The following is an 11246-nucleotide window of genomic DNA, read 5'->3' as shown; positions in this document are numbered from 1 at the left end:
TCAGCATCGCAAAAAGCCTCCACAATGATCAAAAAGTTGAATTTACGAGGAAAAAAGTTTCAAACAAAGAGGAAACATCAGGCTGTACACTTGTTGCCACCAATATTAAGATTAAAGCAAACTTTTTTAGGTAGGCCTGACACTACAGTGTGTGTGTGTGTGTGTGTGTGAGTGTGTTGCATACAGAAACCTAGCATTTATTTGAATTTGGTACATTTTGTGTACTGAAAAAAACCGGCAATTCATTAACTATAACTTAAATACACTTGATTCTATCCTGTGTGAAATTTTAAAAACATGCAAACAATATGTGTTTCCCTTCACTGTCAGGTTAAACCAGATTGCCACACGGTTATGGTATTGGTGAGGTCACATTACTGCTCTGTGCTAATGGCTTATGTTATTACCTGTGCCTGGCTGGAGGTTTGTGCTGTGCTGAAAGTTCAGGTGTGAAAAGCCAGGAAGAGGTGTGGTCAGGAGGGAGACTGGAAAGAGGCGGAGAAAGAAGCGGAACACACGCAGGTAGAACGCAGACTCATAGAAACATGTAATGTAAACATCTTTGAGATGACCTGACGGAATCGATCAGATGGTGAATTATTTGCAGGTGGTTTAGGATTGGAAGAAGAGCTGTGGTTTGTGGGAAAAGTCCTCGGTCTACTTTACCGGAGGTTTCAATGCAAACATGGATCAATTGTCTCGGGGCGTGTTTGATTACGAAATATAGCCGTCAACAACCGGATTACTTTTTATTATTTTTGATTGACGGTAAGTTTAAGATGTTGCATCGGTTTTTATCTCTCTGTGACCGGGTTTATAGGGACGGGGAAATACGTTAAAAACTAATTTAAAAAGTCAGAAAGTTTATGAACATATCAGGTTTCAAAGAGTTCTTCGTGAAAAAAGGAGCAACTGTATTTCTAAAAGCATCGACATGAAGGCCTTTTTATGTCAACGGTCCTTTTAGAGATGAATTGAGAATTAATTATGAATCGAAGTTATCCCAAATGAAGCTATTGTGTGTATTTACAAGTGAAGGGAATACAAGAATTAGGTCTACATCTACTTAAGTAGGCGAATGTACTTAATTGGTACTTTACTTGAGGTTAAATTGCATACTACTTTATTCTACTTAACTACATATCAGAGGGAAATATTGTACTTTTTACTTCCTACATTAATGTGACAGCTTAATAAAATCTGTTGCATTATTATGGATTAAACTACCATCATTAATCACATCCACGAGCAACAACATGAAAATCCTACTTGCACAGTCATCCAATAACACAGTCTGCACAAAAACACACACAGCGTCACACAGGTCATTTGAAGTTGCAGATAATGCCCTGTGAGATAAAAGTCAGGCCAGTTCAACAAGTTACTGTTCAGCTGTATGAAGCTATTAACTAAATACTTGCACATTTAACACATGCCTTTAGGCTGAGAGGGGTTTTCAGTAGCTGGACAGGTTAAACATTGATCACTGTGTACATAAAGAGAATGATCACAGAGGCCTCTCGGTTGACCAATGTGCATCTTTTCCTCTTGGAGTTGAGTGTGACCTGCAGACGATTTGCCTCATGTTCATTCAAGTTGGATGCAAAATAATTGGGTGTTGTCCCTGGAAATGAATGCAAGCCCAGGCTCGTGCCCTCTTGCACTTGTCTGCTTTTTGAAGCATCGGTTGGCTGCGAGAAAGAGCCAAGTGATTGCTGGCATTGTGGCTCTGCTAGTTTAGCGTAGATGTTCATTTTTCCCATGGTAGCTGACGGGGGAATGTAGAAGTTCTTCCCTGACTCATACCTGCTGGGCTGATAAGCAGAGGTATTTATTGACTGCACAACCCCATAGTAACGAAGACGAGTTAACCAAAAAAGAGCTCGCTGTGTTTTAACTTTTTTGTTTTTTAAGCAATAAGGAAGTTAAGAAAACTTTATTATCCTGATTATTGCGCCTCTGACTCTGGACACTGCAATTGCTTAGTTGTCAAAGATGTTAAAGAAACGCAAATAAAAAAGATAGTTAAGTTTAAAGAGAAAATGAAGCTCCAATCAGCTGTGCAGGAGCTGTCGTACTGCTGTCAACACACAGCACAGCATCAGCAGTTACATTAGTATTTTGTGAACAGGATCCAGTTAGACTGGTGCCCCGAAACCACACGCAGGTTAGGTTTCCAGCGCTCTGTTTTTCACATTCCCTGCAGGATTGTTGCCTCTGAGGTTCAAAATGAATCACAACGCAGTGAACACTCACTGTGATTCACTGATACTGAATCCACTTGTTCACGCTCCTGAGGATCTTCTATGCCTGTTCCTCTTCCTTATGTGATTTTACTCTCTTTCGGGCAGATAACTGGAAATTGTGATGCTTTAACAAAATTGAATGTCAGGAATTTAGATGTATAGCTGAACACTAAATACACAAAATGTCTCACAACTGTTGTGTAACCCTTTGACGCTCAAGGCAGGTCGGCCGGGTGATGCTGATGGACCAGGACACTCAGTGGCTGTACCATCTCCTGGCCGAGGTCCAGCTGGAGAAGTTCTACCTGCGCGTCAGAGATGGCCTCAACATCAGCCGCGCTGAGCACTTCAACTACGTCAAGGAGTCCGACCTGGAGCAAATAGGGATCAGCAAACCCGGTGAGCCAGATCGTCTCCTTTGGTCATCCTCGCCGGGTACAAATCAATACAGTGTCCGTCTTATCGGACAAGCTCAGTAACTGATGGTTGGTTCAAGATGAAGAACTAGAGTTTGAATTGCTTCTGGTACAAAAGCATTGTTTTCTGTTTACCCACAGTAGAGTGTTGGATTTACAGTATTGATGGATTAATGGTCCAAAAAATCCCACAACGTCCACTTACTTGTTTATTCTGAACCTTTCAGCCACATCTCTTGTCATCAAATGCTCAGCGTAAAGTGATTTCACTTTGTTTCATCAAAGCAACGCCATTTTGAGGATATATATAGTTGAGATTTAAAGCTGCCATGAAAATGAGAAATTACTTTCCTATGGTCTTGGTGTGTTGCTCTTTTCTCCTTTTCAAAATGAATTAATCGTCCAATCCTTGCAGCTCTACCAGATATTTAATAGACGGTAAAAACCACAGAGCAGATCAAGCGAGATGAAAGTATGATGACGAGTCAATCAGGTAGACGAACAGCAACTTCACTCCCCTCTTTCAATTCCAGTCCTGCCTCTTTTCAACTTCAATGTGAAGTAGAAGAGCAACAAATAATTATTTTCTTGACCAATTTATTTGTTGATTATTTTTTATAAATGTTATTTATTTATTTTTAGTCTAGACAATGACAAGAAATAGTGAAAATCATCCATCACAAATTCCCAGAGCTCAAGGTGACATCTCTGTTGTCAAATCAATTTTCTGTTAATCAATAAGTTGATTAATTGAACATGCATATCTGCTGTTTTTATGAGGTTACACCACAAACCATGAAACCATGTGGAAATTGTTGTTTAATACATTTATATAAAACAATACTATTTACTTTATATCTGTTGTGAAATCAAACAGATTTGTCATGTTGGACATAATTCCATTCTTTTTTTTTCTCCTGCCAGCACAAAGAAGATTATGGGATGCTCTGAAACGCTACAAGACAAATTCCCGAGCACGGTCATCGATGCCCAAGGTCTGACACATGTCGTGTATCAAAGTTGTTGTAAAGTTCATGCCTGTTGCGTGAGAGCTAAATGTAATCAGTGATAACTTTTATTCATTCATTGATGCACAAAGGCGGCCGGTGGTCGTGATCGGGATGGAGGGGAGCAGTGGAGCGGAGGCGGCCCGGCTCAGGGTCAGGAGGGCGGTAGCCGGGCTCTTCCAAGTCTGATCCAGGACAGCGAGCTGATTCTGGGAGAGAAGCTGGGCTCTGGGTCCTTTGGGGTGGTGAAGAGGGGAGAGTGGCACACGCCCACCGGCAGAGTGGTACGGGACAGATTTGTAGAATTTCCTTTTGCATGATTTTGGCATTTCTTGATGAATGATGCTTTATATGCTGTACCAGGAAAGGGTTTAGGATTCAACATGGCGTAGTCTCCGTATGAAAAACAGATGCTGGGGGTTTAGAGACAGGATTGGGATTGAGCCTTTCTCTTTTCACTCCTCTCAGTTGCCTGTAGCAGTAAAGTCACTGAGGAGCAGCATGTCCCGGCAGACGGAGACACTGACAGACTTCCTCCAAGAGGTGACCACCATGCAGTCACTGGACCACCCCAACATCATCCGACTTTATGGCGTGGTGCTCACACAGCCCCTCAAGATGGTAAGATGTTTAAACATGGAGATAAGATGTGGATTCATTCAAACTAAGGTGTGTTCGGGAGCTTGAATACACAATGACCTATTTTCCATTCCTCTAGGTAACAGAGCTGGCTCCCTTGGGCTCAATGTACGACATCCTGCGCTCGCGTCAGTACGAGTACCCGCTGATACGCCTCTGGCTCTTCGCGTCCCAGATCGTGGCGGGTATGGACTACCTGGAGACGAGGAGATTCATCCACAGGGACTTGGCTGCGAGAAACATCCTGCTGGCGTCCAGGGAGATGGTAAAGATCGGGGACTTTGGCCTGATGAGAGGCCTGAGCCAAGAGATGGATCACTATGTGATGACGGCACACAAAAGGATCCCGTTTGCATGGTGAGGATTGTTGGGGAAATGGGGGGGTGGAGGAGGAAATAATATTGAGCATTCTCACGAATTACGTCCATCCACCTGTTTTTCTTGCAGGTGCGCTCCAGAGAGTCTCCGTGTCGGCACCTTCTCCCACTCCTCAGACGTGTGGATGTTCGGTGTCACCATGTGGGAGATGTTCAGCTTCTGTGAAGAGCCCTGGTTCGGCCTGTCAGGCAGACAGGTACAAGCATGCCAGCTCCACGCGAACGATCACGCTATGGTTTTGCTGTTTGTATGCCAGTCAGCGTGTTTGTCTTCGTGTTTGGAATGTGTGTCCCCGCCCTGATGCCATTTGAGCTTCTGATATGCCCTGTGACTCAGAGTCTGTGTCTGTGACATTCACTCTCTCCGATCCAGATTCTGTGGCGTGTGGAGAGGGAGGGTGAGCGCCTGGAGAAACCGCCGGATTGCCCCAAAGAACTGTACGCCGTCATGAGGAAGTGCTGGTCCTGCAATCCCACGGACAGGCCGAGCTTCGTCCAGCTCTCGAAATTGGTGGCAGAGGTCTGCAACTCAATGTGAAGCTTTTAACGTCCCTGGGGATGAAGAATCTGTCACTTAAAATGCTGCTGGAAGTGCATGATTTTTCAGTAGATCTGTGTTTTACTTTTCCTCACCTCTGTCTGCATTTGCAGGCTAAACCAATGGAGGTGCAAGCAACAAGGGACTTTGATGAACCCAGAAAACTTGCACTTGTGGCCAACGACCTCGTGACCGTCATAGACCATGGGTGGGTGAGAGAAAGGAGGGCGGGACTAAAAGAGTAAAGGAAATACTTTGAACAGCACAATGAGCCTTTGTTAAAACAGGGGTTTAAATCGGCCTCTCAAAACTGCATTCCAGCCCTCACCTCATGGAGTCCTTGAATGCAAATTAGGTTTGTTTGATTGAACAAGTCTATCAGCTGTGACGCACTGTTTGCATCTTTTTTCATTCAGTCGCGTTTCAAGCAACAGAAAATACACCTTACATCCGTTAAAACTCAACTTAAAATAGATAGTTTCGTCCTTAGCCTCAAATAAGTCATGCATTGAAAACCCCTCGCTTAAATCTAAGTCACAAAGTGTTCAGTGCACTCTGCAACTCATGAAATATCATTACAATTGACTCAATAAAGAGGTGTAAGAATACATAGATTATGTTGGTGTTATTCATGCAAAATAAAAAGTAAAATGCACAGACTGAAAGTCCTGCAGTACTGTGGTACAGACTCATTCAGTTATATTTTGCATTTGAGTAATGAAACTAATCACAACATTGTTTGTTTTTAGCATTAAGTTTATTCTTGACCTTTGGGAACTGTATGTGTAAACTCCACTTACTAGCTTTTCAGAGCCGCATCTCACCGTCTTCTTCAGCAAACGTTTAAACTTATTTCTCTTTTTAAAGCGAGGCTAAAACATTGGTCATCTTTTTGTTTTTTGTTTTGCTACTACAGACTCATTGGTCTGGTATGACCAGGAACATATGGTGGCTAATTCGCTGACTTCCCTACTTGTGCCAAAGTTACATCCCAGTAGTCTCACTTTCAACAAATACAGCTGTTTAGTTTCTAATTGACATTTCTCTCTCTCTCTCTCTCTCTCTCTCTCTCTCTCTGCAGTCTGGAGCTGAGTGAGTGGAGAGGCCAGAACCAGAATACGCTGGCAGTCGGCTGGTTCCCCGCGAGCTTCGCCGTGCTGCCGCTCCCTCTTGCTGCCGTCGTTGCCACTGCAGGCAACCCCGGGCCCAACCCGGCTGTTGCCATCCCTTACATCTCAACCCCGCTGAATGGCAGCCTGCACCACACGGGGCACGGAGACATCAAACCTGACCGCTGCTGGGGAGCACCTGATAAGATGGACGAGTCAGTGACGCCATGCATTCATTTCTCTCCATCTTACTTCGGCTGTTTGCTGTGTTTGCATCTTCTACAAAGATGGGTGTCACTTTTATTGCCTTGTAGCCTTTGCAGCTGCTCTGCTCATGTAGTGTTCAGAATACTACAAAACAAAGAAAAAAAGTTGCTCGTTGTGGTTTTTCAAATTACATTTCCCTTTTTTTGAATTCTGCCTACATCAGGTAGAAAACCACATCAACTTCCATCTCCAGGTCCCTGAGTCAATGTGTTTCATTGCAGAACAACAGTGCAGCACTGAACATTTACCTGCTGTCAGAGAATGTAGTTTGTGAGCCGAGGCTGTCAAGCTAATGTGTTTACTGTTCTGGTCTGTGCAGCGGGAGGGCGGGCCCTGCCAGGGAGAAGGAGGGCTCCAATCTGGAGAAAATGGCAGGTAGGTCACTCAAAATAAAAGCAGCCGCAGACTGTAGCGCATCATTACTACATATTACACTTTGCATTGAACCCTCAGATCTGTAAACAGTGACATCTAGTCAAAACTGCTCAGCTCCAGTAATAAGCGCTATAGCCTGTAGAAATGGCTGCCACCCTTTTTTATCTTTTCATACTTTCATACGTACATTTGTTTGTGTTATGTCTCAACACGTTCTAGTCTAAAATGCAGTTTGTTATGAAGTTACTGTTAAACAACAAGCCGCTACCTTGAATTGTGCATTAAAAAGGCCTGTCTGTATCTTCAGGTATGACTCAGAGCCTTGAGTCAGTTTTGAACGGACAGCGGCCCAGGTCTCACACAGTAGGGGTGCTCAGAGTGGATCAGCACGGCAGACTCATGCCCCCTGTGATGGCAGCTCGCAGTGCGCTGATACAGAAGGACCCGCGGCGGTTCAGCGAGGCCAGTATCACGCCGCCTCCCCGGCCGCCGCCCCCCAACCTGAAACGCTTGAACCTGAAACCCCAGAGGAGGCCCTCTGGGGTCCCAGGCACCTCATGGCCTCCACAGTTGGTCCTGCCCCCTCCGGCGCAGCCTCCGCCTCAACCGCGTTACCCACCTCAGCAGGGCATCGGAGGCTGCAACCTGGCTAAAATGGCCCACATGGCACGCTCAACCCCGCAGCTGGATGAGCTCACGGACAACCGAGAGAGAGATCGAGAGAGGGAGCGAGCCAGAGATAAGGCTCATGCGCAGAACACAAGAGAGAATCTCACCTCACAGGTAACACGACTTGATTTATCATCTTTTGCCGTCTTCTGTGTAAAAAGGTGTTGAATTGATGACAAGTACAAGCGTCGTTGCTCTTGCTTTGCTCAGATCATGGAGGCGGTTCACGGGGTGACCATTGAAGAGGTTCACGCTGCACTCCAACGGAACGACTGGAACCCAGTGCGAGCTGAACAACAACTCAAGGTGAGACCATGAAATGACGGCGTTTAAAAGTTGGATTGTGTATTTCATTTCGATAAATGGAGCAAATCTACAATGTGTCACCAAGTTGGAATTGGATGCTCGCCTTTAATGTAGACTAACCTTATGTATATATACTGATGTCTGCTTCTTTTCAAGTGTGACTTGAATCAATTATAAATACGGAATTTGACATTCATATTTTTGACATTTTGCCGCCATTTTTAATATGTGATTTTGTAACAATTTGCACTCCAGGACATACCCTCAATGATTTCACAGCAGGCGCTTTGCATTTGAATGCTGATGGAAACACCTGCACAGAGGTGCAGCTTACCTGAATGTTTCAGCACTCAGAAAGCAAACAAACCGTCTTTCTTTGTCCGTCTTGTTCCCCCATGAATGCTCGAGGTGTTAATGGATATACGCATCTCTAAATGTTTGTATTTTTGCAGTTGGAGCAGCTGTACTTGCTGAGCCTCTGCTCCAGAGACGACTGTCTGAAGATCCTCTCCAGATACCAGTGGAACCTGCAGCTGGCCAGCACCTACCTGATGCGATGGTCGCCCGGATGAGCGGCCCCCAGTTAGTACAGAAAGACGAGTCTGAAGGGATTTTCTCGCAGATTTTTTTTTTTACGTTTAATCATTCATAAATGGACTTTTTCAGCTACAATTCTGGCACTGGAAGCTGCCAAACACTATGGGAACAGGAATTTTGTGAAAAAGCCTGACTGCTTTTTTGTATTTGTAATGAGATGCTGTTCAGCGCGTTTTGTGCATCTTGAAAATATTTTTTGGATCTTAATGCATTTGTATATATTGTATGAGAAGTGATTGTTTATTGAATAAATGTGATTATCTGGTCCAAATGCTGAGCTGCTGTATCTTATAACACTCTAATGGGAACACTTTAGAAGGAACTTTGTGTTGTGTTCAAGCGCACGCTGGTCTTCACAAAGTTAGTCTTCATTGAATTTCTGTTTTAAGACACATCAACCCAGTCACTCAGACCCGTGATATGCAGTATTCTGTTGGTCATTACCATGTGACTTCCATGTGGTCGTAAACTGAACAACCAGACACTGAATTTGGGACTCTTGAACAGTAAGAACCATAGGATTACAAATTATGGGTGGACGATTAAAGTTTGAGTCATGTCCCAGGGGCATTGGACATGTGCAGACATGCTCTCATAAATACTATGCATGTAGTTCCCACATTCTTCCGGAGGATGGAGCAGTTTGATATTCACTGTGTGACATGGGAGGAGGGTTTTTTTTTCTCCTTTTGTTGCCTCTGAAGTAGGGCACAGATGAAGTCTTTCGGTTAGATAAAGGAAGCTGATAATGACACCAATAAAGTGCATGTTGTGTTGAGAAAGTTAGCCAGTAACTAAAAAGCAGAGTTGTAGTTGAACTGGACTTTGGCTGATGTTTCTTTCCCTTTGGAAGCTCAGATCATTTTTTCCAAGTGAAACCAGATGTTCCACATTCAGCCTTTAGGCGTTCCAGGGCCTTCCCAAAAATTCCCCGACAATCAGCGGCGCAGAAGAACACAGACAACACTGCACAACTATAGATTCATATCGTATTCGTTTTATTTCTGAAGTACAGGGTATTTATTTATTCTGACAGACAGGAAACGGATGCTTGCTGCAAATATAACTGATTCAAAAAAAAAAGAGCTGTGAATGATCATCAAACTGACACAATGAACAAATAATTCCGATAAATGTACCGTACAACTTTTGGCCATGCTTTTTTAACCTGAGGTCAGACTACACAGAAGCTGATGCTATTTACAGCAGATACGACACATGTAGTTACTGACAACAGAGAGCTGTGATCTGCATTTGAGAGCACTAGTGGCAACGAAGCCTCACAAGAGGCCACGTCTCACGAGAACAATGCTGAACAGATCCAGAGCAGAGAGCTGCATCCAAGAGCAATTCGGAGCATTTGCAAACATAAACCTGACATTTTTCTTTGAATCCATTCTAAAGCGCAGCGATCAGACCGTATTTCACAAGTTCACACTCGGGTCTCTTCCTGCTACACAAAGTCAATGCGTTTTCTTGTATTTCTCACTTGACCAACCTAAACTTCTGCTTTTTATTTTCATCACAGATTACACTATCTCTCCTTTATCATTACAGTGGCACATGTTGAAGGCAGTGGCATCTCGAGCAACTGGAGGGCGAGGTTTGGCAGGAACGCCCCTCTCAATGGTAACCACTAAACCACAGAGGGAGCATGAGAGCATTTACACTGTAGCCTGTGCTACAGCGTAGTCAATGATGTACACACAACTTTTAAGGCAGACGGTTTCGAGGCATAGAGGTCGCCGAGTGGTAGAGAAAGAGCGCTTTGGTAAATACCATTGACCAAAAGACGTCCCCCCCCCTCCTCTCGCTAACACAACCACCACTTCCTATAAGCCCTAAATAATGGCAGCCTGTTTACAATGGCTGATTTATGTAAAAAAAAGGTTGTATATGAAGCTTTGGTTAACGCATAAGATTAAAAGTCTACAGCCACGCTCGCGGCTCTGCGAGGCGGTTTTTAGTGCTTTGAGCTAAACGCTAACAAGCAGATGTTCAGCAGGTAGAATGTTTAACATGCAAACAATCTTAGTTTAGCTCGTTTGTATGCAAAAATGTGTTAGCACTCAAACAACATTGATATTGACGCGAACATTAATTAGCACTAGATGAGATGTCAGATGGCGGTAACGTTCACCCACATCAAGTAGATAAAACTACAGACTGTATGGAATGTAAGGAACATTGGCAGCGTGGCAGCCGGTATCAGTCACCGAGTGTAAAAAACAATCCATGGCAGGCATCTGGAATCAAGAGTTCATGAGCTCAATTCGGTCGGTGTGTGTGTGTGTGAAATGATCCAGCTGCAAATCACCGTTTTGGCTGGAATCTGGTGAAGGAAGGATTGAAAAAAAATGAAATGAAAAAATACAAGTACAGAGATTGCATAACTGGCACTTGCTCTCATGCGGTTGCTTTGTCCTCCGTTAAGAAAACACCGTGCTGCGCTGGTTGGCCTCCCCGACCTTCTCGAAGAACATGAAATCCTGCAAAGTGGCAACAAAGAAGGAAATCAATTCATCCCCTTATAAGACCGAGGCAGAAAGTACAGTATACAAAAAATAAAAGTGTTGTTATTCAAAGATGGGGGGGGGGAGAAGAATATGGTCTTACTATGAGGAAGCAGGCTCCCATGAGCACAGCTTTCAGCTTCACATCCAAGTCCAGCGGGAACTGGATGCCAAAGTTGTCCGTGTC

General features: G+C 44.0%; 1 protein-coding gene and 1 long non-coding RNA gene across 3 annotated transcripts; one reads left to right on the top strand and one right to left on the bottom strand.

Annotated features, from left to right (window-relative positions):
- The first annotated feature begins 511 nt into the window (after window positions 1-511).
- Window positions 512-8749, top strand: tnk1 (tyrosine kinase, non-receptor, 1). Of its 2 annotated transcripts, none has more exons than XM_079295258.1 (14): window positions 512-768; window positions 2471-2645; window positions 3587-3657; window positions 3762-3953; window positions 4138-4290; window positions 4388-4665; window positions 4756-4882; window positions 5059-5205; window positions 5337-5431; window positions 6305-6547; window positions 6919-6974; window positions 7282-7757; window positions 7854-7949; window positions 8402-8749. In XM_079295258.1, exons 2-14 carry the CDS (start codon window positions 2483-2485, stop codon window positions 8519-8521), a joined length of 2217 nt encoding a protein of 738 aa, XP_079151384.1. In that variant the 5' UTR covers window positions 512-768; window positions 2471-2482; the 3' UTR covers window positions 8522-8749. The 2 variants fall into 2 exon arrangements, with proteins under 2 accessions (XP_079151384.1, XP_079151383.1); XM_079295257.1 differs by having other exon boundaries at window positions 2467-2645.
- A 778-nt stretch (window positions 8750-9527) lies between these two features.
- LOC306796372 lies at window positions 9528-11246 on the bottom strand. The gene is made up of 2 exons (XR_013773050.1): window positions 11163-11246; window positions 9528-11035 (listed from the first exon to the last, which is right to left on the bottom strand). It is a non-coding gene; the product is annotated as an uncharacterized lncRNA (long non-coding RNA).

Source organism: Melanostigma gelatinosum (assembly GCF_949748355.1).
Source record: "Melanostigma gelatinosum genome assembly, chromosome: 23".
NCBI classification, from domain to species: domain Eukaryota; kingdom Metazoa; phylum Chordata; class Actinopteri; order Perciformes; family Zoarcidae; genus Melanostigma; species Melanostigma gelatinosum.
The sequence above is the reverse complement of the archived record's forward strand: the minus strand, read 5'-3'. Positions and strand labels throughout refer to the sequence as shown.

Bases quoted from the DNA above. Each gene is read 5' to 3' on its own strand.
- tnk1 (XM_079295258.1), top strand. From the start codon at position 2,483: ATGCTGATGGACCAGGACACTCAGTGGCTGTACCATCTCCTGGCCGAG. The intron at 4,291-4,387 runs GTAAGATGTTTA...CCATTCCTCTAG, and splicing joins TCACACAGCCCCTCAAGATG to GTAACAGAGCTGGCTCCCTT. The intron at 4,666-4,755 runs GTGAGGATTGTT...TTTTTCTTGCAG, and splicing joins AAAAGGATCCCGTTTGCATG to GTGCGCTCCAGAGAGTCTCC.